General features: G+C 39.8%; 1 protein-coding gene across 1 annotated transcript in view; it reads left to right on the top strand.

The window, feature by feature from the left end:
* The window catches only part of LOC145441975 (uncharacterized), a 64,948-nt gene that overhangs the window by 22,990 nt on the left and 17,824 nt on the right, over positions 1-24,134 (top strand). The window contains exons 4-7 of the mRNA XM_080319939.1: positions 9,936-10,249; positions 11,713-11,817; positions 15,430-15,531; positions 16,709-16,858. Of these exons, the coding sequence (XP_080176065.1) occupies positions 9,936-10,249; positions 11,713-11,817; positions 15,430-15,531; positions 16,709-16,858 (671 nt within the window). The remainder of the gene's footprint in view (positions 1-9,935; positions 10,250-11,712; positions 11,818-15,429; positions 15,532-16,708; positions 16,859-24,134) is intronic.

The following is a 24,134-nucleotide window of genomic DNA, read 5'->3' as shown; positions in this document are numbered from 1 at the left end:
TTAAGCCATATAAGACGGATAACTGTCCACGGGCCGGACAAAATCCCTTCGCGGGCAGTGTGTTGCCCGCCCCTGCTCTAGAGTATTCATCGGGAAACGGTAATGGGTGACACTAAATTAATTTTGAAAATTTTACATATACGCGCTGCTGGTAATCGCAATTTAGCGTATTGATACGGCAATATCAAAATGATAGTAGGATATTGTGTCGGACCTATAAATGTCCTAATTTATTTTTTATCTCAAATTATATGATCGTTTGAGTGTATTAAAACTGAATTGGTCCTCGGTAACAGTTAGTTCAGGGCTTTGCTAAACTATATATTTGAAAATACGCGCTGCTGGTAATCGTAATTTACGCGTAATGATAAGGCAATTTCAAAGTGATAGTTGGACATCGTGTCGGACCTACAAATATTTTAATTTACTTCTATATAAACGTATAGGATCATTGGAGTATATTAAAACCAGATTGGCCCTGCAAAGTAAGCATATATCGCGTCAAACTTTGAAATTAGCCGATCAATTGAAATATATCATAGTTGTTAACATTTCTCGGCCAGCGATCTTCCCTACATCACACGACAAAGCACGAAATATCCTGCTCCAAAGACGAGTCACTAGGCTCACGCCAAAACACATGACAAAATCTCCTGCCACGACGAAGGACTCAGTATTCTCTCGAATCGGTCGCACATAACCGATCAACTGGAAATCTCATGACGCGTTCGGATGTGTCGTGATACCAAATTGCTGCATGTGAAAAGGCTTAATGTCGGCCGTATCCCACTACCGAATTGATGCGAGAAACGACCAGAGAGAATATATGAGATACTTGAGAGTTGAGAGTGAGTCATATGACTTGGTTGGGGCATGCACAATGAATCGAGAAAGGCCGAATACATAAGAAACTGATGCAGGGGCCAAGTCTAGTCACGCAATTGTCTACACTGAGGAAAACGACTCCAGCCGCGCCTAGTCATGACCTTACTCATTACAACGTCTTGGTTAAGAGCTGACCATATTCGACACCTTGTTGTATAGTACTTGCTTTGGTATTCAAGGTGTTTCTACTATACTGAGCTTGTTTAGTATGATTCCTGATTCGTCAACACTTTGCCCGACCGACTTAAGTTCTGAACACCGCTAACATGGATCAGATGGCGACAAAGAGTCTGGATAAACATTCAATACTTTGGCTGGAATTCTGGAGTCGACCTCCCTCGGACTAGTACTCGCAAATCATTGGCGTTGCAGCTGTGGAACGCGCCACAGCGCTCTCTGGTAGCCACCTTGCCACTAAGATTCCTTCTGACTATTATCAGCAATCCACAGAAGCTATTGGATTAATTTTGCATTGTATAATAAGAAATCACAATCTGTATCAGATTGTCGTAAATAATAAGCTGCGTCTTGATGCAACTACAAAATCGAGTTGAATATCAGTGTCAATCAAATTAGTGTTTCAGGTAATTGGGACATTCTTTAGTTGTATAATGTTCTTCAGTCACCGGATTTTGTTGTTCTACTGCCGGGCAATCAGGACTGTGGAGTAGGGTCGGAGTACGAGTACGAGTTTCGCTCATTTTATCTTGATGGAGTCGGAGTCTCTTTTAGCACACCTTGGAGTCTGAGTCGTGAAAAATTACCGACTGGAGTCGGGATCGGAATCGTGAAAATGCTCTCGACTACGATCCCGACTCCAACTTATATAATATGAAAAAGAGTGCTTTCAAAGTCCTCTTAAAATTGCTAATGATAAATAAAATATAGTTTGTATATACCAACAACCACAGTCATTAGTAACTATATTGATAAACTGCACATTTATTGCGAATTCCAATTCAATTGATTGGTGGAAAAATTTCAAACAAATCGCGATTAACACAAAATTACAGATGCAGTCACAAATTGGTTCAATTTTTGGAATTATACCATGATATTATGAAACAGTAAATACATTGTCTGGTTTTGTTATCACTTACAACTTTAATGGAAATATAACCAAACACTACTTCCCACTTAACCAAATCAAAAATATTTCTAGTAAGTAGCTAAGCCACATGGGTCGAACAAATGTTTAAGAAAATGGTGCAATAGCCCTAGTTCACGAATACTTGACTAAGTGCATGTAAACCAGTGATTCCCAACCGTGGTAGCGTTCTTGCGGCTGTGATTGAAATCTAAATATGCCACAAAATATAATATACGACTGTTGCTGTTTATTCTGGGAATAGTTGCAGTCAATTTCTGTATATGAATGTTAAAAGGAGGGATATTAGGTATATTGGAAGCCGTCCAAGGCCGCTTCTGAAAACCGGCTAAGAGAATTCTTGCAGACTATCGTCAAACGCAGGGATGAATACCCGTCAAACAAGGATATATCTCGAGATCTCATGGTCATATAGACCTTTATATATCGTCTCTGTGAAGAGTAAACTTCGACAAAATTTTGCTAATATCAAAATAACGGTTCATAGTCAAGTATGTACAATAAGTCCAATATTACTTGGCGTACCACGCAAACTTGGGCATTACGTGTTGAAATGTATGAAGACTGAAGAGCTATCACATAACGATATAACAGCATGTTGTAGTAATGATATTTCTTTTCAGTTTATTTCAATATATAGCACTCGCTAATCTGATCCTATCAGTGCTAAAATAACCGATATATATCAATAGAAGGCTATGTCCAATACATTGTGCATGCTTTTGAATTATCTGTATGGTAAGATCCAGAGGTAGGCAAGCTACCTTTAAATTTTCGTTATAAGTCTGTACGTGTTTTCATGCTGACCTATACACACTCTGATGTTTGAAATGCGGCTCCAGCATCCAAAAAGGTTGGGAACCACTGTTGTATACATATGTTATTTGACTGCTCCCTAGATTTCGTTGCTGACCATCGTTTGTTGGTAGCGAGGTATTGTGTATTTGTCATCAGTATAGTGTTTAATAGGGAAGGTGTGAACGTGGGATTCACGTTTACGTTCTGTGAATGAACCTCATATATTTAGATGTCCACGTTCACAAACGAACCTTGGTAGGTTCTGCGCTGTGTTCTTTTTCATTACAATTTCCACTTCATTATAACATCTTTGTTTGGGATTCATTGCATTTTAACTGCGGGTCACCTTGTCTTGAAAAGAAAAAGTCTTCCAAATTTGCCTCCATGGATGATTCAATCACCTAATATTGATTTAGAACTTGCAAAAATCATTAAAAAAGATATCGCACCTCTGTCACATAAACCCATAGTCCTGGACTTCATATTCGAACGATATAGGGATGCCACTGAAATATACACTGACGGCTCCAAATCAGCAGAGGGAGCTGGTTTTGCCTTTACCATCCCGTCGCTGATGATAAACTTTTCCCAGTCGTGTTCCACTCAATCTTCTCCATAGAAGCACAAGCCATTCTCCACGCTCTAAAATGAATCTGCCAGAATGGCTCATACCAACAAACATATCTGATTCTATCGGACAGTCTGAGCGTGCTATCCGCTATGACCAACCTGCAGGCACCGCAAACGCAGAATGTTATATTTGAATGTGGTCGCTTGCTGAATCGAGTGGTTCAGAAAGGCGCCATTGTTGTCATGGCCTGGGTACCGGGGCATGCTGATATCGGTGGTAATGAGTTAGCTGATAAATTGGCTTGGCAAGCTGCCAGGACCGATATCGAAAATAACCGTTCTCAGACGCTTCCAGACGATATTAGCCTCGCTGAGGCGAAATCCAAAGTACGTCAATACTGTAGAGCGACCTGGAACGCCGAATATCAACGAAATGAGCAAGGAGGTCACTATCGAAATTTTCATAGATCATTGACTGATGGCCACTTTCCATCGATGCATCGACATAGGCTTTACGAACGAATAATATTTCGGCTTCGTTCAGGCCACTGCCGCCTGAAAGCGCATTTATATAAAATTGGATGTAGTGACACCGACCTATGCGACCACTGTACAGTACCTGAAACAGTCGAGCATTTTTTGCTGCACTGCAATCGATATGATTTTCATCGGAACTTTTTAATCGACAGGGCGCGCGAGCTGAAAATCACTGCAACACTCGAAAATCTACTGATCATCCCCGAAATGTTATCCCATGTTGCAGAATTTGTTATATCTTGTGGTACTTACTTGTAAATCGGTTATTGCCCATATTTTGGTAAATCGCTCATTCTAGTCCGTGACGCACCTGGCCTTACAGGCGAAAAGCGTCACTCATCTTTTCATCAATAATAATAATAAATAACTGCGGGTCACCATATATGCATGGCGCTGGCAGCATAAAAAAAAACTCAACACTAAACGAGCATGCACCCTGACAATCTCGAAAATTTTACTTGCTTTGTCACAAAAGTTTGCTCGAATATTTAGTGACTCTCTGCTGTGAGCTGGACCCGCAATCACACAACATCAAGAACGAAATACACTACATATAGGTAGTCAGCGAATGGTGCTTATTCAATCAACCAATGAATCTGATGCCGTATTCTGATGTAAAAAATATAACAGGCGAACGGGGTCAATCTTAATTTCATATGTTTATTGTATGATAAAAACCAAATCCGTGCGATTGAGGTGTTGGCTACTACTATATAAATTGTTAATAAGGTGATATTTTAGCAAACCAGTAGCAATACTCAGACGCCGATACATTGTCCGGTCTGGCCCGGACTGATAAGGCGTCAGCTTATATTCCCTTGGAAGTCCGTCGAAATTGTTGGCAAAGCGACGGAAAATATTGATTTTATTTGATTAATTATTATATCATTTGAGTGCCCCAGTTGATACATTTGGCGACGTTTAAAACGTCAGTATGTAGGGGAGATGTGGTACCGATGGATCACTGGGACCGAAAATACTTGAAAAATTGTCCATGATAATTCCATGATTACACTCCGTGAATTTGTCTACAATTACATCCTGGCGGAATCTTTCCTCACATGCAAATAAAATCGACCTGCGTGAGTTATGGCGTCTGTGACAAATGATTTACGTTTTAGGGGGTTCAAAGTAAATTTGGATCGACATTTTCATTTTTCTATATCACTTTTGAGACTAAAAACCTGCCATAATTTTTGTTGTGAAGTATAGGGCTTCTATCAGGGTATATAATGGAACATATTTTTTAAATCAATAACATCCTCGAGTGGACTATTTTCAATTCAATTACAATATTTATGGGGTGGGGAACCTTTGGCACCATAGCCAAATCAAGCAAAATAGATGGACCAACTAATCACTTAACAACAGAAACTCGCCTACATATATATAGGCTGTAAATCATAGTTACCTGTGGTGTTTTATTGCTATTACGAGGTATTTGAAAGTCAAAATGTCGATTTACGGGTAATAAGTATGTGGCATTAATTTTGGAAGTTTTGGCGTAAATCAAAACATGATTTTATGCCAACATTTGAGTCGATATAATCTATTTTATTCTTGAACGTCGCGACGAAACATTTTTCATTGGATTGCGGTAGGTTAGCTTATAGTACACAACAAAACAAGTTAGCAAATTTGAGTTTTTGAGCGTATGTCTCATAGGTCCCATGGTCGTGTGTCTTTGGACCCACCGCGTGGGGACCGATGACACGTTCGAGCAACAAATTTTAACCGTTTATAAATATTTTTGAAAGGCGTATATTCATGTAAATGTCCGCGATAGGTAGAGCTTATATCGAAGTATTGAGACAGCAAAAGATCTGCTATTCTCGGCTGGTGATTTGAGGGCCAAAGATCATTTTGCAATTTTTGATCCATCGGTACCCCATATCCCCTACTTCAGCATTGTATCGTTATGTGGCCCGAGTCGTCGCTAGGTATCGTGTGCAAGTGTGCAACAATATAGGTGGTCCCTTCACTGAATGTAGGGTTGGATTTAGCAATATGACGTCACGATGATCGCGTTCGCATTCACACAGAACTTTTCGCAAAGGTTCGCGCTCACACGAACCTGAACCTTTCAGATGTTCACACCATCCTTAGTGCTTAGTGGTAAATTTTTTAGATCTCTGTATTGGTTGATGAGTCACACAGAAGAGCAACACTGCTATTATATATATCGCCATCCTAATTATACAGGGTGGGATATATATCATGTTTGAATGATTCATACATAATAATTAGAGCATGGTGGGTTCTCAACCTTCTCTTGGCCGTGCCCCATTTTCAGGTTTAAAAATGTTTTGTGGCCCACCTATCAGCCTAGACAGGGTCATAGTCTTGCTTAATGCATGGTAATCGCTGGTGCCAATAGGCCAATTTCTCTATATTATGCGCATGTTTTATTGCAGTTCATATTAAAATGTGAAGACCTCTAATCGCACAAAGCGCGAAGAAAATTTTGATGTTGAACAAATCTCCTCCAAAAACGTCTGACGAAATAATTTTGATCCCCCTTAGAGCTCTCTCCATTGAGGGGTTTGGGGTGCGGCAGTTTCGATTCTGGTAGCACGTATAACTCTATTGTAACTATCATGGCCGTACACGGTTCCACGCTCGTCGCGAATCACAATGATCTACTCCCCGCATTCACAAACTTAGTTTGCGTTATTGGAGTTTTTGTTCCACTATGGTGGGCAATAAATATAACACTAGTCGACATTTTTCAACTTTTCTTTTGCTATTTAGAGCGAATAATTGAATTTATCGCTTCTGAAGATGCTGATTCCTAATTTGCCGCCAGAATTCACTCATCACGTCACAATTTTTCGCCAAAATCGAAAAAAAAACTTATTCAAAAACGGCTGTATTGAGGGTGCATAAGCCCGTTTAGGTCCGTATACGATACGAATCACATCTTACAAAGCTCCCAACTTACCTTATCGGATTCGAGGTTCTATTATCCTAAACTAAGCCCTCCAAATAATCAGGATCCTTAGCATTTCAAAGAAATTTAGATTCACCTTCAATCAAAGATAGTCATGTATTTTTTTCCAAATTCGCCTTCCTAATAAAAATAGGGGGTTTTGGTGAGTGCTCTGATTTGAGGTTTAACAAATACACCCTCTATTATAGTGGTTCCCAACCTGGGGGGCGCGCATCCCTTGGAGGAGGGCGTGAAAGCTCGGAAGGGGATGGGGCGAAGAAGCGGTCAACTGAAAACACATTTCGCGCTTTGCGCGATTTATCTACAATCCACGCGTTTTTCTCTATATATAAACATAATTTTATATTTTTAATTCTCTCCCCAACAGTTATAACCTTCCATGCCATCAACAAATCCGTTGGAGTTGCTAGCATCCCGGTTGGATTTTGTGACGTGACGATAAATATCCGCGAAATTTTTCACTATCATAAACGGGGGCGTGTCTACAAAAAGGTTGAGAAACACTGCTAAATTATATAGAATCAAGTGAGGAAACTTTTCGTGAATGTATTTAGAACGTGCACTCTCTTGGATCAGAGCCTTCAAAAATTTTTCCATGACATCCAGTTTGATATATATTGATGGAAATACAACAATATATCTGTCGATAAGAGCAGGCTTCGAAACATTTTAAAGCTTGGTGTAAGACTAACTCCCTCATCGGCCACTTACGTTCAATTCAATGATTTCTCATAACCCATTCACACATAAAACAAGGATACCTTCTAGTTCTGGACAGTTAAACCAGTAACATATTCATGAGTGCAAAATCATCGGAAACTTTACCCGTTTGAGCACTATGTTTTAAATTTGAAATCAAAAGTTTTATATTCTCGTAGGGCCCCTCGATGCCAGTTGTTCCAACCATAGCAGACCTGGGCAAAGTGCGGCCCGCGAAGCTATTCTTTGCGGCCCGTGAAAGGTTGCTTGTAATTCAAAACATAAAACTTGCTTTTTGAATGACTAAACAGCTGTATCAAATCAACAGGAGATTCGTTTACCTTGAAGCCTGTTCATTAATATGCCTCAATCACGCTGTCTACTTACCTGGCAGCGTGATCCAGATTCAAAATAAAGGCAACGTGGTAAAGTATGAGTAGCAATTGAAGTCAAAAGAAATCACTCTTTCCATATAGTTTAGCTCAAACCTTCCTTGTTGACATTGTCACATTACGCTTCATACGGTATGTGCTTCAATTTGTGACGTGATATGTTTCCAAATCCGTAATTCGTAAAACAAGTCAATCAGTGCTCGCGATTACTATATGACTCATCATAGCTATCACCCATACCGGATTAACGGGCATGTTGGAAAAAAAACGAAAATGGAAATTCAAAGAAGGTTTAGGTTTAGAATTTAGAGCACTGAATATTCGCATAATGGAGTCAGGGGTGAACCCATCCTTTCGGTTTTTTACCGATAATTTCGCCGAGATTAACGATTTTAATTTAAGTCGGTCCTATGACATAAGCACGAAGCACTCAGTCAAGGGAGGGCGAAGTTCAGAAAAATTGCAAGCTTCGTTCAACGTAAAGGCTATTTGACCTGCACACCGCTCGGACGGCAGCGACCAGGAAAATATGCTTTGTACTATTGCATATATAACATTTCAGTGCAGTGGTTCTCGAACTAGGAGACGTGAGAGCATCAGAAGGGTGGCGCGAAGCCGAAGGTTGTTGAAAAAAATTTTTCCGCTGCGCGTTCGAGTCAAAACCATAAAAGTGAGATTAACCTGTGACTCTGAGCCTTGTAACTTGGTTACAACCCTGGATATTACAATCCGATTGCGAGCCCGGGAAATATTCCGTGACACAGATTCCGGAATTTTCCCCAATCAATTCCACAACTTCTATACTTTCATTTACAATTCGCATACTCTCATTTACAATTCCCTCAATCCAATCACTGCACCCCGACTATCTCAAATTGAATATTACGATTTCGACTCCGACTCTAGACCCGAGCAATCTACATAGCACGATTCCGACTTGGATTTGGAGGTATGTTGACCGAGAATGTCCCGATTCTCAATTCATATTCAGGTGTGCTACTTAATTTATATTTTTGGAAATAATGCGACCGCAGATTTCTCTCAAAGACGGTTATAATAAAGTATGTGCTCGGCTCGCCAGCTAATTCATGACTAGGCTATATCAGTTTGCGAAGAGAGTATAAGATCTGTCGAATGTAAACATCGAATAACGACGACCGACTTTTCTGCTTTGTTCGCTTCGCTGAGGCTGGATTCTGGATTTATTCGCGACAGCGACTATAGGATTTCTGGCGATCTAAAAACTATTGTCCAGAGCGCACTATTACCTGATCTGGTCTTGATCGAAAGCTACAGTCCACCGATTTCGAAAATATAAATTAAAATACGATCATGCACTGGAACCGCCATGAATTCGCCCGACAAGTCCGAAATATCTGCATTTTACGAACAATAGGATAGCCGTAAATGGGTCATTGTTGTGGTCACTGTTTTACGGTCATCCGATTGTTCTGAACCACACGGATTCTAAAGTTGAGGTTGGTTTTTGGTCAGTTTCCGAAGCCCTAATTATATTTTAATTTATATTATCGCAATCAAAGCCACAATAGCTTTCGCCCATGACCAGATCCAGTAAAGTCCGCACACTAGATGATAATTTTGGATTGCCAGAACTCCTACAGTCGCAGCCGCGAAACACTTCAGAATCCAGCCTCAGCGAATCGGAACGAAGCTGCAAAATCGGCCGTGGCCATTTCACCTTAATATTCGCTAGAGTAACTTCTCACACCACGCAGTGACGTTTTCGCATCTTGATGTAAGTTCGTTATCTATAACTGAACGTGACCTCTTCCGCGAGTTATCACCAAGCACATCGTTGATCACTATGTGTCATGGTGGGCAATGTAGGGTATAAAATACCCATGTGAGGTCGATCCCAGAGATCAATCGCTCAATTTGAACCCTGTCTCTACATTGTAGTAAATTTTCCAATCGGTACGTAAACGGCGAGGAAAGAAACGCCACGACTACAGCGATATTGCTTATTGCTTGACAGTCTCGGATCAAACAAAGAAGCAACAAGTGCTCGCTCAATCGTTTCTTTCGCAACTCCAGGAGAACACTGAAAGATGCGATAATCACATTCGCGTGGAACTATATACAGCGATCTACGAAGCAGATGACGACACTCTTTTCAAACAACATTCTGTCGTTGATGTCTCCGGCATCTCATTGAGTCGCGATGAAGCTCATATTATTGGATCGCTTGCAGCAATGAATAAAACCATCAATACTTTGAGTTTGTCCGAATGCCGGATCAACGATGAGCTTTTGCGCATCATTTTCAGGTGTTTCAAGGATCCAATTCCAGTGAGTCACTCTGTATTAAATGATTGTTTTCTTAGGTATACTATTTAATGCATTATTCTTGAATTATACAGTTCTTACCCAATGCGTGTTTCAATACGAATCCGTCAAAATCCTACTATTTGATAAACTATCAAACCATCACAGCAGAAAATTTAGATGTAGCATTATGGACCATTGGTCTTCAAACCTTTTATCCCCGACCAAATTCGGGTTTGAAAGGACCCGCCAATCAAGTAGATGTGATTTTATATCGAACTATTCGAATTTAGTGTATTATGAACTGCCGTAGTCAGTGGTACGTTGATACGTACATAGGCCAGGTGCAATTAAAGATACGGTGGGGCCTAGGGAGAAGCGATGATTCCTTTTGATCGGTCGTGAGTGTGACTGGTTGTCTCTAATTCTCATAAAACATTTGTACGTGTATATGAGGTAGAATTGTAATGTCACCCGCAGAGTTAACACGAGATCATTGAATGACATCATTATAACATCACCCCATTTCAGATGTGCAAGATTTGCAACTTTTCCCCGCGCTGCAGTGCTCGTAGCATTCACATTGATGTCATAATTTGAAATAGCTTAGGCCAGTTGTAGGAAGGATAGAAATTTTACAATTGTGTTCGTTGGAAATGACAAAGTAGCAACCTGTTGATACATATTATATGAGCAGTAGCCTATGTCACGAGTATTTTCATCAATATCGAGAACCGAAACTTACGGCCGAATGATAGAACTACAAGTATAGCTACTCCAAATACTTGATTGGCATATAGACATCAGCTCCTATTTTAAAATACAAATTTAGCGTCAATCCAATTTCGACACTATTCGTACTTCGGACAACAATTATTGTCATTCGATAGCAATCTCGCCAGGGCCACAATAAGCCTCGTTTGTAAGTTCTTCATTCTTGCGTTATAACATGGAAGGATCTCTATTTTGATATCTGTGAATTTGTCAGATGCAGAAGCGATATCGAATGCGCGAAACCAAAAATCACCTCGAAGAGTGTGAATTGTCGACGATTACGATAAAAGATACGTTTCTTGACGAGATTCACATATATGAATCGCGAACAGGACTTCTCCAGTATATGCGATAATGGCCCACATGTCGACCATAGGGCTCGCCACAAATATGTATATCTGAAAATGACTCATGTTCATGTACTTACAAGCTCATAACGAATGTGAGTTTCGCGAATTCGTATCACATCGATACGTGAAATATATGAAAATTTTGGAAATCTTGGACATTTTTTTTTATTCACTGGCGAGATTATTATTAACAAGAGCAACGAATATCATTTTGTAACATACGCCGTATTGAAGATCCTTCGACAGTAACCTTAATAGCTTACGGCTCAATGATTCTGTATCGCGATGCCGATAATTTCCCTCCATGCTGACTTTCATACTTAGTTGTCGTCAATATTTCCTGAATGATGTCCATCCTTCCAGGCGAAGTTCGTGGATTTGCGTGACAACAATTTCTCAGCAAAAGCACTTTGTTCCGTTTTCAGACATGGTCTGATTGAATCGCTGCCTGAAAAATTGGATTGGAAAGTGAGTTTCATTCTACGATTTAGTTGTGTACTAACAAGCAGAAGCGCCAGACCGTAATGTCAAGTGGGATGCAGAGCATTGTGACGTTAAAATGTTTCATGGGCAGTGACGTCATGCCTACCGAGAACGCATTGTACCACACGGCATCGGTCTCATTCAAAAGATGTAAATTCTTTAGAAATTTATTTGATATTTTGATGTCTGGACTGTGTCAGTATTTCGAGCCATGAAGTCGAATCAGATAATTTAAATCAGAGGTCTCAAACACGCGACGCAAATATTCGACAATAGTTAACTGTCACAGGTCGTTTTATATTTGGGAACATAAAATTCACTCCAAAGCTTCTTCGAAACCCTCAAACTGCTCGTCAAACTTTAATATCGCATCACTACCATGCGGTGGAAGATCTGCTGCTACGTCACATTACATTTGATGACGTTATATAATGACCTGTGAATGATTCGTGACTAAAAGTGCGATTTTGACTGGTGCGCGATCTTTAGTAGAATTACTCGAACTCGAATTGACTAAGTGATAAAATCAAAAGGACTCCAGTGGGGTCGGTTCAAACGTTAAAATCAGAGAAGCACTTGTGACTTGGAACGCCGTGGGTTCGTAAAGTCATGGATGCAACAAACGTAATCAAACTGTCGTGAGGAATAGTAATAGCCTATTTCAAAAGGTCGTAGCAGGCGCATGCTTGCCACCCTGATATATATATTGTTAGCTACATCTTGGGTCTCTCTAACCATGTTATTATCGTCAATTAAAGGTGGCTGTCGCCGATTGAAAGTGGCGAGTAACAAAGCGGTTGGCTAGACAGCTGTAACAACGATTGATTATCAGGCGATTGGACATTTTATTACTGTACTATGATGAATTAATTTTGTATTCATGTCGTTATTTATTTATTCCGATATTCGAAGGTAAATCTAACGCTGATTTAATTTGACTCTGGCAATGTTATGATCAATAACCTACTTATCGGGAGTATGCCAGAGCCTGGATTGGGCTGCACTTCTCATATGCTCTGATATCACATCAAACCTTGGTAAATTCTAAAGCATTCTCCCTATAATTGTGGCACGTCAAACGTTCGCAAGTTGCTACATCAGGGGTTCTCAAAGGGTGGGCCATGGCCCACTAGTGGGCCACAGGAGTAATTTGGGTGGGCCACAGAGCTATTTGGGAAATTGTAGAATTTGTGAAAGTTTAGTTGCATTTTTCTTTTATTCATATATTCAAAAAATATATTGATGTTATCGAATTATGCGTATGCTACATAAAGCTTCTCATCCGACTCTGATGGGACTTAGTGGTATGTATGGAGTCACGAATGTACAAGTTGAAATGGGTGGGGATACGGCGACTTTTGTACCCCCAACTATGACAACCTCCGGCCAACAGCAACGAAAATAATTTCGATTATATATAATAACTGAAAGTTAATGCTGAAATATCCAAGTATTCCGTCTGGGTCATAATGGATTGAGGAGTTGGCACAGCACATTAATCTTCGGAGTCGATCTAAAAATGTCCGGCCTTGAAATCATTGCACATAATGTAAGAGTCACAAGAATTGCTGGTATCATTGGATTTAATGTTATTACATCGCAACTTCAAAAGGTACAAGACATATACTAGGTAGGCCTACATTGTACTACTAGCATTAAAAAAAAATTCTCCACTTCTCTGTAGAATCCCATTCATCAAATAATTGTTTGAAGCGGACCCAGAATGGGTATAGTGTTCCCCGCCAGAGTGGAATTGATCCCCCAATCACACAGTGAATGCGGGGATTGGATCACTGGGTTTCGCGAATTGAGTGGAACTGAAGATGTACGCAACAGTTATACGATATTGCAGGGCCGTAACTTTCGCACCCCTAACCCACAATTAGGAGAGCTCCAAGTTGCTAATAATTATTTCTTTTGTTGTCTGTTGGAGATTTATTTACCTTGAAATTTTTCGTCGCGCTTCGCGCGATTTCATGTTCACTCAGATCGACATTTAAACATGAACACTGAACAGTAATAAAAGAAAAATGCGTATATTTTAAAGAAATAGCCCAATCGGCGGCGATTAGCCTACCACACATTGAAATGCACTATGACTTGAAAAGAGGTGGGCCACAGAACATTTTCAAACAGGAAAATGGGCCACAGCCAAAAATTGGCTGAGAACCCCTGTGCTACATTATCATGCGATAGTTTTTACGGTGTCATGATGCATTTGTCCCCTTGCGTTGTGTCTGTATCTCATTATTTCGCCAAGTTATGCCAAGTACAACAACAATTTGATTCAAATATTAAAAAAGTGTTTATGTTAATGACATGCGTGAATATTACGATATTACATCGCATGATGTGTGTGGGATGCCTGTACACAAGTTCCCGTCAAATAAAGCCTTCCAAATACATTGAATGCCTCCACTATTGATGCTGCGGCCCGCGGTGTCATCGAACACTAGGAAATTGGCCCGCGAGCACATTTGAGTTTGAGACGTCTGATTTAAATGTTGGATTACACTGCGGGCCACAATTTTGAACGAAAAATTTGTTGACTTTGATTTTGCACTTGATTTAGGCTAATTTCGGCGTGCTGATTCCAGAAATGACGTTGGTTTCCTTCCATCACGTCCAGTTTTTGCTTTACAGTCTACGCCAGGGGCGGGCAACTTCTCCATCCGGCGGGTCGGATAGGGGAACATGAACATAAGGCGGGCCGGATTCCTGAATTTTTTATTTATTTCAGAGGAACTCCCTCCGTGGGAAAGAGCCACAGATCCGTCCATCCTGCCCGGCTCTACCCTTTGTACATACAATTCAGAGACGCACACATTCCTGTAATTTCGAACTATATCTGGATTGGGCAACCGATTCATGAGCTTATCGCAGATTATTCACGTCGGGCGGGCATTCTTAATAATTACTTTGTTGAAAAATAAACTCCTGCAACCCAACGGCCTCGGGCTATTATAGTGTATCTATGATACTGTATTCTTATAATCAAGACACGTACGTAGAGACACTGAATCGCGCGAAGTTCGCGATATTTTTTTTTTTAGTTTGAATCCATCTACCCGAAAATAATCGACTATTTACAGATATCACGACTATTTTCGAAAATTTTGGGAATGGCATGGCCCCATTCGCCCCTGGTCACGTCAATGCGATGAACATCAGTTGTATTGGAACGTCGCTTTGTCTTGCTAATGTTCATGATCGAAAATGTTTGCGCCTAATTCCCTGTAGACGGCGACGCGGGTCACATCATCACGTAAGACCGTAAACTGTCGGCGGGCCGCACAAAATCCCGTCGCGTACCGTATGTTGCCCGCCCCTGGTCTACGCCATAAGCCCAAAATATGCAAATTTTCACGAATTTAGCCATATTACTTTTGGATACCATATAAAAATCCACATCCACACTTTTACCAGATAATAAGTTATATAGGCAAGTGCTTCATTGAATTATCAAGAAAAAGGGTGCACATGATAATCTGTGATACTACGGTCATCACTGTATCTGTGATATGACGTCACGATATTTGTATGGATGATGTTCGATACACTGCACGATCGCAAGTTTCACATCTGAACAATATTCAGGCTGTCAAGCTGACTGTAGGAGGAGCGTATGTTGCATTGAAGAACGAAGAAGATGTCATAAAGATAAGTGGTGACGAGGTTGAAGGGCGCTTCAACATCAAGGTTGTAGATCGAAATTGCTCAAATTTGATAACGAGTCCATACTAACTATTTGAATAAAGTTTCGCTCATTTTACTGACTTTACTATGTACGAGGCTGTAAACAACACTAGGCACGTAGAGCGATGACTTTGCGGTGTAGTATAGCTAGGCTATAGCTTATGACGTAAAAAGGAGCGTTATGAAGACGCGATGCTTTTGTAGGAATCGTAAGCTAACAGCTTGTGTTAATTTCATAACTAAAGTTTTTTTGCCTGCTGAATTTATTCATTTTTGACGGCACTGTACTTTGATGCTCAAGTCCATTCGGATTTTAGATTACATCGATTAGAAATCGAATGACAGAGGGTTTTCCCATCGCATTTTTTAACAGACAAGCAATCTTTTTGAAATATTCTGAAATCCTTCTCCGCTAAATTCTGTTGTTGGAATGAAGGCATTCATGCAAAGCACTATCGTGGAAGTAAGTGGTACTTGACACTTTCTCCAACGTTTCATACCAGTCAGAGGGTTGCGATTTTAGATCGAATAATCAATTTTACCCAATTAAAATATACTTAAAACAACCTTTAATTACCTTCGATTCAAATAACTACGCGATTGCAATACAATGAAACAATGATTAAGAGTTCAAGCGAATTAACTATTAATTTAAATCCAGACGAGATTAATGGCGAAGTACTTCCACTTTCCGAAGTACTAAATAATTCTCCTGTACTTGCGGTACTTACTCAAGTAAATCCAATTTTCCGCCTCTCCATTTCTAATTGTAATTTGTCATATTTTGTGACCTACTAATTTACTTTTCACTATTTACAGTTTGCCAAGTAGACGTATCATACTCTTCCGATGAGAGAGTGAGAGAAAGAGACCAAGACAAACAAATTTAAGGCCCGTTTTGCGGAGAGTATATAATTTCGTCATGCTTCGCGCATAATATATATGAAGGCAGTAATATATTTCCACGAAAGTCTCGGTCAATGTAATTCATGTAACGGTTGTGTGGTTCACGAGCGCTATTTCAGGCGACTCATTTCGTAAGCTATGTTTTGATAACGCGATCTCATCGCCTTGTCTGCAGTATGAGTTGTGGCATTAATCTCTCATGCTTTATCGTATCTGTGAGAGTTTGTTGTAATGTAACAAATTCTGACGTAACGGATAACATTTATTTTCACAGGATTCCACTCTATCATTCAGCTGGATTAATACCGTATCACAACTGAGATTTTTTGTCATACTTTTCGATGCAATAAATTACAATGAACAAAGAGAACTGTTGGCCAAACAGGATGATTTGCGGAAGATATCGGAGTGTAAACTGAAAAAGGTTAGTTATCTTCGCATATTCATATAGTTTCAAGTATACAATTGAATAGTATATTCATATTGAAATGAAACCGAATATTTTCGGCTGACACTCGTCAGGAGTAATCGTCACCAACAAGTGGAGAATTCGAAAAAACATTGTATATTTCAAGTGTGTGAAAACTTGAACACTGATTCGTCGCTGACTGACTCAACTACTCGATTTTCTTCTGCCTTCAACCGTCCCTTATTTTCCAATACGTAATCAAGTAATCAATGTCTAAATATGCAAAAGAAATGACTAACATAACGTCTTCTCGTGCGCACCTTAATCACGAATAATTATGGGTGTGGAGTGTACAAGTACATGTGGCTTATTACTTAATTGAGAGCTGCATGGCATCCATTAATTTATGTAGAGTAGAGTAGATGTGCTGTTTCGGAATCACAAATTTATCAATTCCATTTTAGTAGTACCATCGAATACTATACTAAAGTGTAAGATATCGAATTGGACATTTTTAGTTGAGAGAGGATGTGCAATGCAGTAAGGCTCATGTTTCAATTAAAAACTTGTATTCTCAATGTTTGCTCAACTTCCGTCTAGAATATACCGAATCGAGTCTCGAGTGTACGCAGAATTTGTCCAAGTTGACAGCTTGCTAATCAAGTAGAAGTAGAAGTATTGGTTCAAAATTCTACGCAATAACAAGTAGAAGGCACGAATAGTACTCAAGAATAATAAGGTTTTAAAGGTATTTTAGTCGGTGTTTCGCAAATATTTGGCACTTTATCGGTGATGGCTGCTTTTGAAAATGGAAGATTCGTAACTGCGACTGACGCAAAACGATTAACCGATGTCACAAGTAGGCTCAATTTTGTAGAATAGATTCAACAGATTTGATAGCTCATGACGATTTCGTACATTAGAGTTATACAAACGTATCACAAAACTACTTTTAACTTTCCAAAATCCTATGCGCGAAAAGTAAGTAATTTTGCATGAAATATTTACAGTAGAAGTGGAAGCAATCTTAAAGCTTTGCCATCTATGCCAGACCTGGGCAAAGTGCGTTCCGCGGGCCAAATGCGACCCGCGGAGCTATTCTGATGGCCCACGTGCCCGTTTGGTTTGAATTCAAAACATAAATCTTACTTTTGAATATTGCTTCGTGGAATAAAACCATAGGCTGTATAAACTGAACCGGAACGGAAATTGGTTTACTTTGGAGCCTGTTTCAGTGTTTATTAATATGCCGCGTCCCTCGCGGGTTCGCATGCGTAATTCAGATTCAAAATAAGGCTAATTTAGCGAAGTATGCCATAACAATTAAAGTAACAAGAAGTGACTCTTTCCATATAGTTTAGTTCAAATGTAGGTAACTAACCAACGGAGATTAGTTATCTATAGTTCAAACTAGGGATGGTGTGAACGTTAGGTTCACGTTCGCGTTCTGTGTTTGAACCTCAGTAATTTGGAAGTTCAAGTTCACAAACGAACCTTTTTCGAGTATTCCAATCTTCCACTTCATTATACAATCTTTGGTTGAATTTCTTTGCATTCCAACTGCGGGCCACTCTATGCATGGCGCTGGCAGCTTGAAAAAAACACAAAACGAGCATGCACCTTGACAATCTCAAAAAATTTACTTGGTTTGTTACAAAGTTTGCTCGAAATATCCTGTCTTCCGTTGGTGAATGTTTAGGGACTCTGCTGTGAGCTTGACCCGTAATCACACAACATCAATAGCGAAATACGCTACATGTAGGTATAGTCATCAAATGATGCTTATTCAACCAATCAATGAAATTCACATAAAGAATACATCGATGTCTAATGTGGAAAATCTAGCAACTGTATGGAGTCCATCTTGCTTTGATATGTTTATTGTATCATAAAAACAAAATCCATGTGATCGGGGTGTTGGCTACTCCTGTATAACTTGGTAATGGGATAATATCGGTAGCAAGTATAGAAACCCGTTTTACACTCTGCTCAATATCAATGTATCAATACTCAAACGCCCGATAAATTTTCCGGTCTGGCCTAGACCGTTAAGGCGTAAGCTTATATTCCCTTGCAAGTCCCCGTCAAAATTGTTGGCAAGCGACGACAGATATTGATATTATGGGATTGTTATAACATTTGATTGCTCCAGTTGATACATTTGGCGACAATTAAAAAGTCAGTATGTCCTTCAGCATTGTAGCATAATGTGGACCGAGTTCTAGCAACATATCGTGTGCGTACAATAATATATAAATTCACGGAGATATAGGGTTAGAATTAGCAGTATGATATTACGTAACGTCATGAGTTTCACGTTCGCGCTTACACAGAACGTTTCAAAAAGGTTCGCCTTCACACGAACTTGAACCTTTCAGAGGTTCACACCATCCCTAGTTCAAACCTTCTTTATTGCCATTGTCATATTATACATTACACGGTCTGTGCTTCGAATTGTTTCGTGATAGGCTACGTTTCGAAATACCGATTTCGTAAAACAATTCAATCAGTGCTCGTTTTTACTATGACACATCATCATACATAAAAGATGAACGGGCATGTCAAAAAATAATGCCAAAAGCTGAAATTCAAAGACGGTATCGAGCACTAAACACAAGGCCGTAACTACCGTGCCCAGACCCCCTAATTGGTAGGGCCCGAGCTCGAAGGGGCCCAAAATTATTTCGTAAATTAACATAAATTATAGTGTGTTTTTTCAGATGTTTATAAATTCTTTATTCAAATTTACTTCGCGCTGCGCGCGATTTATCGTGACCAGGGCGGGGCAAAATCGAGTACCTGGGTGATTCGATTCTGAATCACGTAAAATGCTCCGAGTCGAGTCGAGTATTCGAGTATCACTCATTAGGACGTCACAACCGAATGTACTATGTCAAAGTTAAAATATGTACCTCTTATGCCACCACGAAGAACATAATGCCTCTTATCCGTCACATTGAAGATACTTTGGTATTTTTTCGACCATCCCGATTTCATTGCACTTCTTGACAATGTGGTGGGATGATCATGACTTCGGAAATGTGTTATTTCCAGTAACGTTCCTAGCTTTGTACTATGTCTCGTATGCTGAGATGCCGCCAATCAAGGTTTTAATGCTTCCTCATTGGAAAATATTACCGAAACTATAACTCTCGTTAGTAAATTAACTTTCAATTTCGAGGAGCGTATAATTTCAGTACTCGAAAAAATCGTCTTTTACTACTCGACTCGAATCATCAAAATTAATACTCGATTCAGATTCGAGTACTGGAATCATTGTGCCCAGCCCTAATCGTGACCAGATGTCTTGATATTTATATTAGTACCCCTCTCCCCGAATGAGTGCCTAATTTATAGAGATCAGCATTTCGGCGTCGGCCGTTAACGCGTCACGATACACCAAGACGTTAACAATTACGTTTCGGCTGACATGCGACTCAGCGAAGTGTGTTGCCAAAAATCTCGACGGCAAGATAACTTTGATCAAAATTACTGCGTCATTGTTGGACGAAACCGATATATATATGCATATCATATATGTCGATCTCAATCCGCAACTGTTCGGAAGGCAACGATCAAGACAATAAGATTTGTAGTATCCCAAATACATTTGAAAATCTTGTATAATAACGTGGATTAAAAGGAAATCAAAATGTATGATGTTAAATATTGTTTCGAATTATGACGGAAAATAAATATGTTATTGTTTTTTGTTAATAACCGTCATGCACATTAACGCATCCACTCAGCAACATTTATTAACATTGTAATTCACTGCGTTCAATTTAGAAATAAAATTATTACGCTGGAGAATATGGCTAAACATTTTGACTCGACCCGTCAACATATTTTCTGTTACTCATTTGGCCCGCGGAGAAAAATAATTGCCCTTCCTTCATCACCAACGCGGTGCCAGAGGGCCCCAGGTAGCCCACGATGACCAGATGAGTAACCAGCGAGCCTGTTCAAAACATATTTCGAATAGCAGCACTTTCGAGTGAGGTTTTATATGTATAGATTGAATTAGCTATTCTTGTTTAAATCACACTAGCATGTGACCTACAAATGACAACACATGTATATATATATTAGGGTTGTTCAGAATTGATCGACTTTCAAAATGTCGTGGTTTTCAGTCCGATTCCCATTGCCTTATACCATAAAAACATATTCTAGGTACTTTTTTTCGTAATTCATCCCTTGCATCCGTGTGCACATTGAGCTGGAAGAATATCGGCTAAAATTAGGGGATTCCCCTAAAATTTCAATGTCGCTTTTCGGACTAGGCTAGTAAAACGTCATATATAAGCTGGTTTATGTAGCTATTGCGGTTGGAGTGCTACATAACCTCACTATAGAAAGTATTGTCAGTTCAGGACACCATTTTCATGTCCCACACTGCCTTAGAACTCCTCAAAACTGCCTAAGACTGATAGTCATTTTGTTGGATCACCTATCCTACACTCCTCAACCCTACCCGAGATTGTTCATCAATTGCCGGGATCACCACGTGCAAGAATACAACTGTAAATGTATCATTCACTCACAGCCACATTATAAACATCACATTATTCAAAGGAAACGAAACAAAAAGGCAAAGAAACAGATCAACTTGGCAAATACTACTTAAATCAGGTCCGGATGAAATGGTTGCTTTAGAGAAACCGGCATATCTCTTCCCGTTATCTTCCAAGGCTTGTAAGAGGCTCGCTCGCTGTTCTTTGTCATCTGTTTTGAAAGCATCAAACTCGGTATTCAATTTCACCAAACGCTCTGCTGCGCCGTTAACTATTTCAACACTACTCACAAATTCTTGAGCAGTCACGAGATGCGAATCAGTATGCCATTCCGAAACTGGAAGACTAAACCAATCATGTTCGACATGTATAGCATTGAATGGAAACCATGATTCCGGTTCAATTAAAGCAACCATACTCATTGACTCAGAGACAGAGTCAGAGATTAGACTCAGAAGTATAGCCTACCTCTGCGAAATTGTTCAAGGATTGGCATTTGCAGCAATTTAGCAGCCATCGCTTCCTTCAGTTTGTCAGGAATCTTTGGTTTAGCCGAGAACATTGTTGATACCACCGTTTCCTCGGTGAGATGCCAATGATGTTCTCGCATCTTTTTATATGCCACATCAGCAACTGTGAAATCGCACAATGAAAAGTCTGTCATGCCATGAAGGAATTTGTGATCAATATACTGTGCGTCACATGCATTACCAGTTTTCAACCAAGCTGGGACATAAAACAGGGCAACTTTCTAAAGAACTCTTCAGAATAGCCCATTTGCTCTCTCCACATGAACATTTTTGACAGTACAGCACTTGACTCATCCATCCAGTGCTATTAGTAGCACCAGGCTTGCGAAAACGATTATCAATATATTGGGCAGCTACAATCGCCAAGGTGCCTGTTGCACATTCTCTGTAGTCATTTATTATCAAGACTTCTTTCTGCTTTCCATTATATGGCTTCATCAGTGGAATTATTTCTTGCTTAGCTTCATCAGATTTGATCGCCAACCAGCTGCATTCATCGAACTGAAGTGTTTTAGAGCTTCTTAATTGATCAATATCTTTCCACTTCTTGGAAGGCATTAAAATCTGTGTTTTCAGGGCCTGTGGTCGCAGATCCAAACACACTTCACTTCCAGACCTCACCGGATGACTAGTTCATAAATATGATGGCAACAAGCAGAAGTAAAAAGTAGAAAACTTTCCTGTTTATCAATTCTTCATGTAACAGAACCGCACCTTTATTTTTTCCATTGTTTGAGGGTGTTGTGTCAAACACAAGAGCTCTGACATTATTTGTTAAATTATAAAGTTCCAGCAGTTCAAATGACAGATCAGTCTGTGCTTTTTCTGTAGCACTCTCCAGAGTTCGATTGCCAAGAAGTTTGCCTTTCTCAAATGCGTTGAAATACGCAGACTATGCCAGCATTGCCAAGGCCTCAAATTTCCGTCCGAAACGACTTCTAGTGAGCTTTGCATCCCACTGCAATGCAATGTGCCAAGTTGATCTGTTTCTTTGCCTTTTTGTTTCGTTTCCTTTGAACAATGTGATGTTTATAATGTGGCTGTGAGTGAATGATACATTTACAGTTGTATTCTTGCACGTAGTGATCCCGGCCATTGATGAACAATCTCGGGTAGGGTTGAGGAGTGTAGGATAGGTGATCGAACAAAATGACTATCAGTCTTAGGCAGTTTTGAGGAGTTCTAAGGCAGTGTGGGACATGAAAATGGTGTCCTGAAATGACAATACTTTCTATAGTGAGGTTATGTAGCACTCCAACCGCAATAGCTACATAAAACCAGCTTATATATGACGTTTTACTAGCCTAGTCCGAATAGCGACACTCAAATTTTAGGGGAATCCCCTATTTTTAACCGATATTCTTCCAGCTCAATGTGCACATGGATGCAAGAGATGAATTACGAAAAAAAAGTACTTAGAATATGTTTTTATGGTATAAGGCATGGGAATCGGACTGAAAACCACGACATTTTGAAAGTCGATCAATTCTGAACAACCCTAATATATAAATATATATATAAACGCCTTAATTGATGACATCAAATATCCTCTAATTCAATTAGTAATATGCCAAAATGTAATCTTGTCACAAGATATCGAAGACTGAGGATGCGGCGCACTACCAGTACTGGCGACATGACGAAATGCCATCCACGGTCTTCTTGAGATGGCGTGGGGTTCGTTATGGTAGCACAACGTCCAGGACAATGCCAAAGGAATGAACAACTTTACTAGTCGGTGGCAGATAGCCGTGAAGCCCTAGCAGATTTTGATTTATGTATGCCCATTACGTATCTATCTTTTGAGACAGCTTGATTTTCTTACACTTAACGCAGTTTAGTACCAACTTACTGTAATCGTTGCTGCTGTCCGTCATAATGAAATCTATTGAGCCTGGATGCTGAACAGTTGCTGATTGAAATTGTGACAATGCATGATGACCTCCCCCTCAAAGCCCACCAGGATGCACCAAACTTTGATGCCTTGTTAACATGGAAAGATACTGTGGAGTGTGTGCAGCAGTTATAAAGGTTGCAAGTTGCAAGCATTTTTGGTTCAACTTATCGTCGTGATTCAGCCTTTACGGACACGAACTTCATCAAAAACAAACGCAGAACATGCCTGACAGATGCACATCTGAAAGAATCAGTCACGATTGCAGTATTAAGTTAAATATCAGAGTATAGCGCACTGGTTATAGCGATATTATGCAAGGCCAGGCTTCCCACAGATTGATTTAGAAA

The sequence above is a fragment of the Botryllus schlosseri genome, chromosome 1 (genome assembly GCF_051294905.1).
Source record: "Botryllus schlosseri isolate E-star chromosome 1, Bs_hap1, whole genome shotgun sequence".
Classification (NCBI taxonomy): domain Eukaryota; kingdom Metazoa; phylum Chordata; class Ascidiacea; order Stolidobranchia; family Styelidae; genus Botryllus; species Botryllus schlosseri.
Note: the sequence above shows the minus strand (reverse complement) of the source record. Positions and strands in the feature narration are given on the sequence as shown.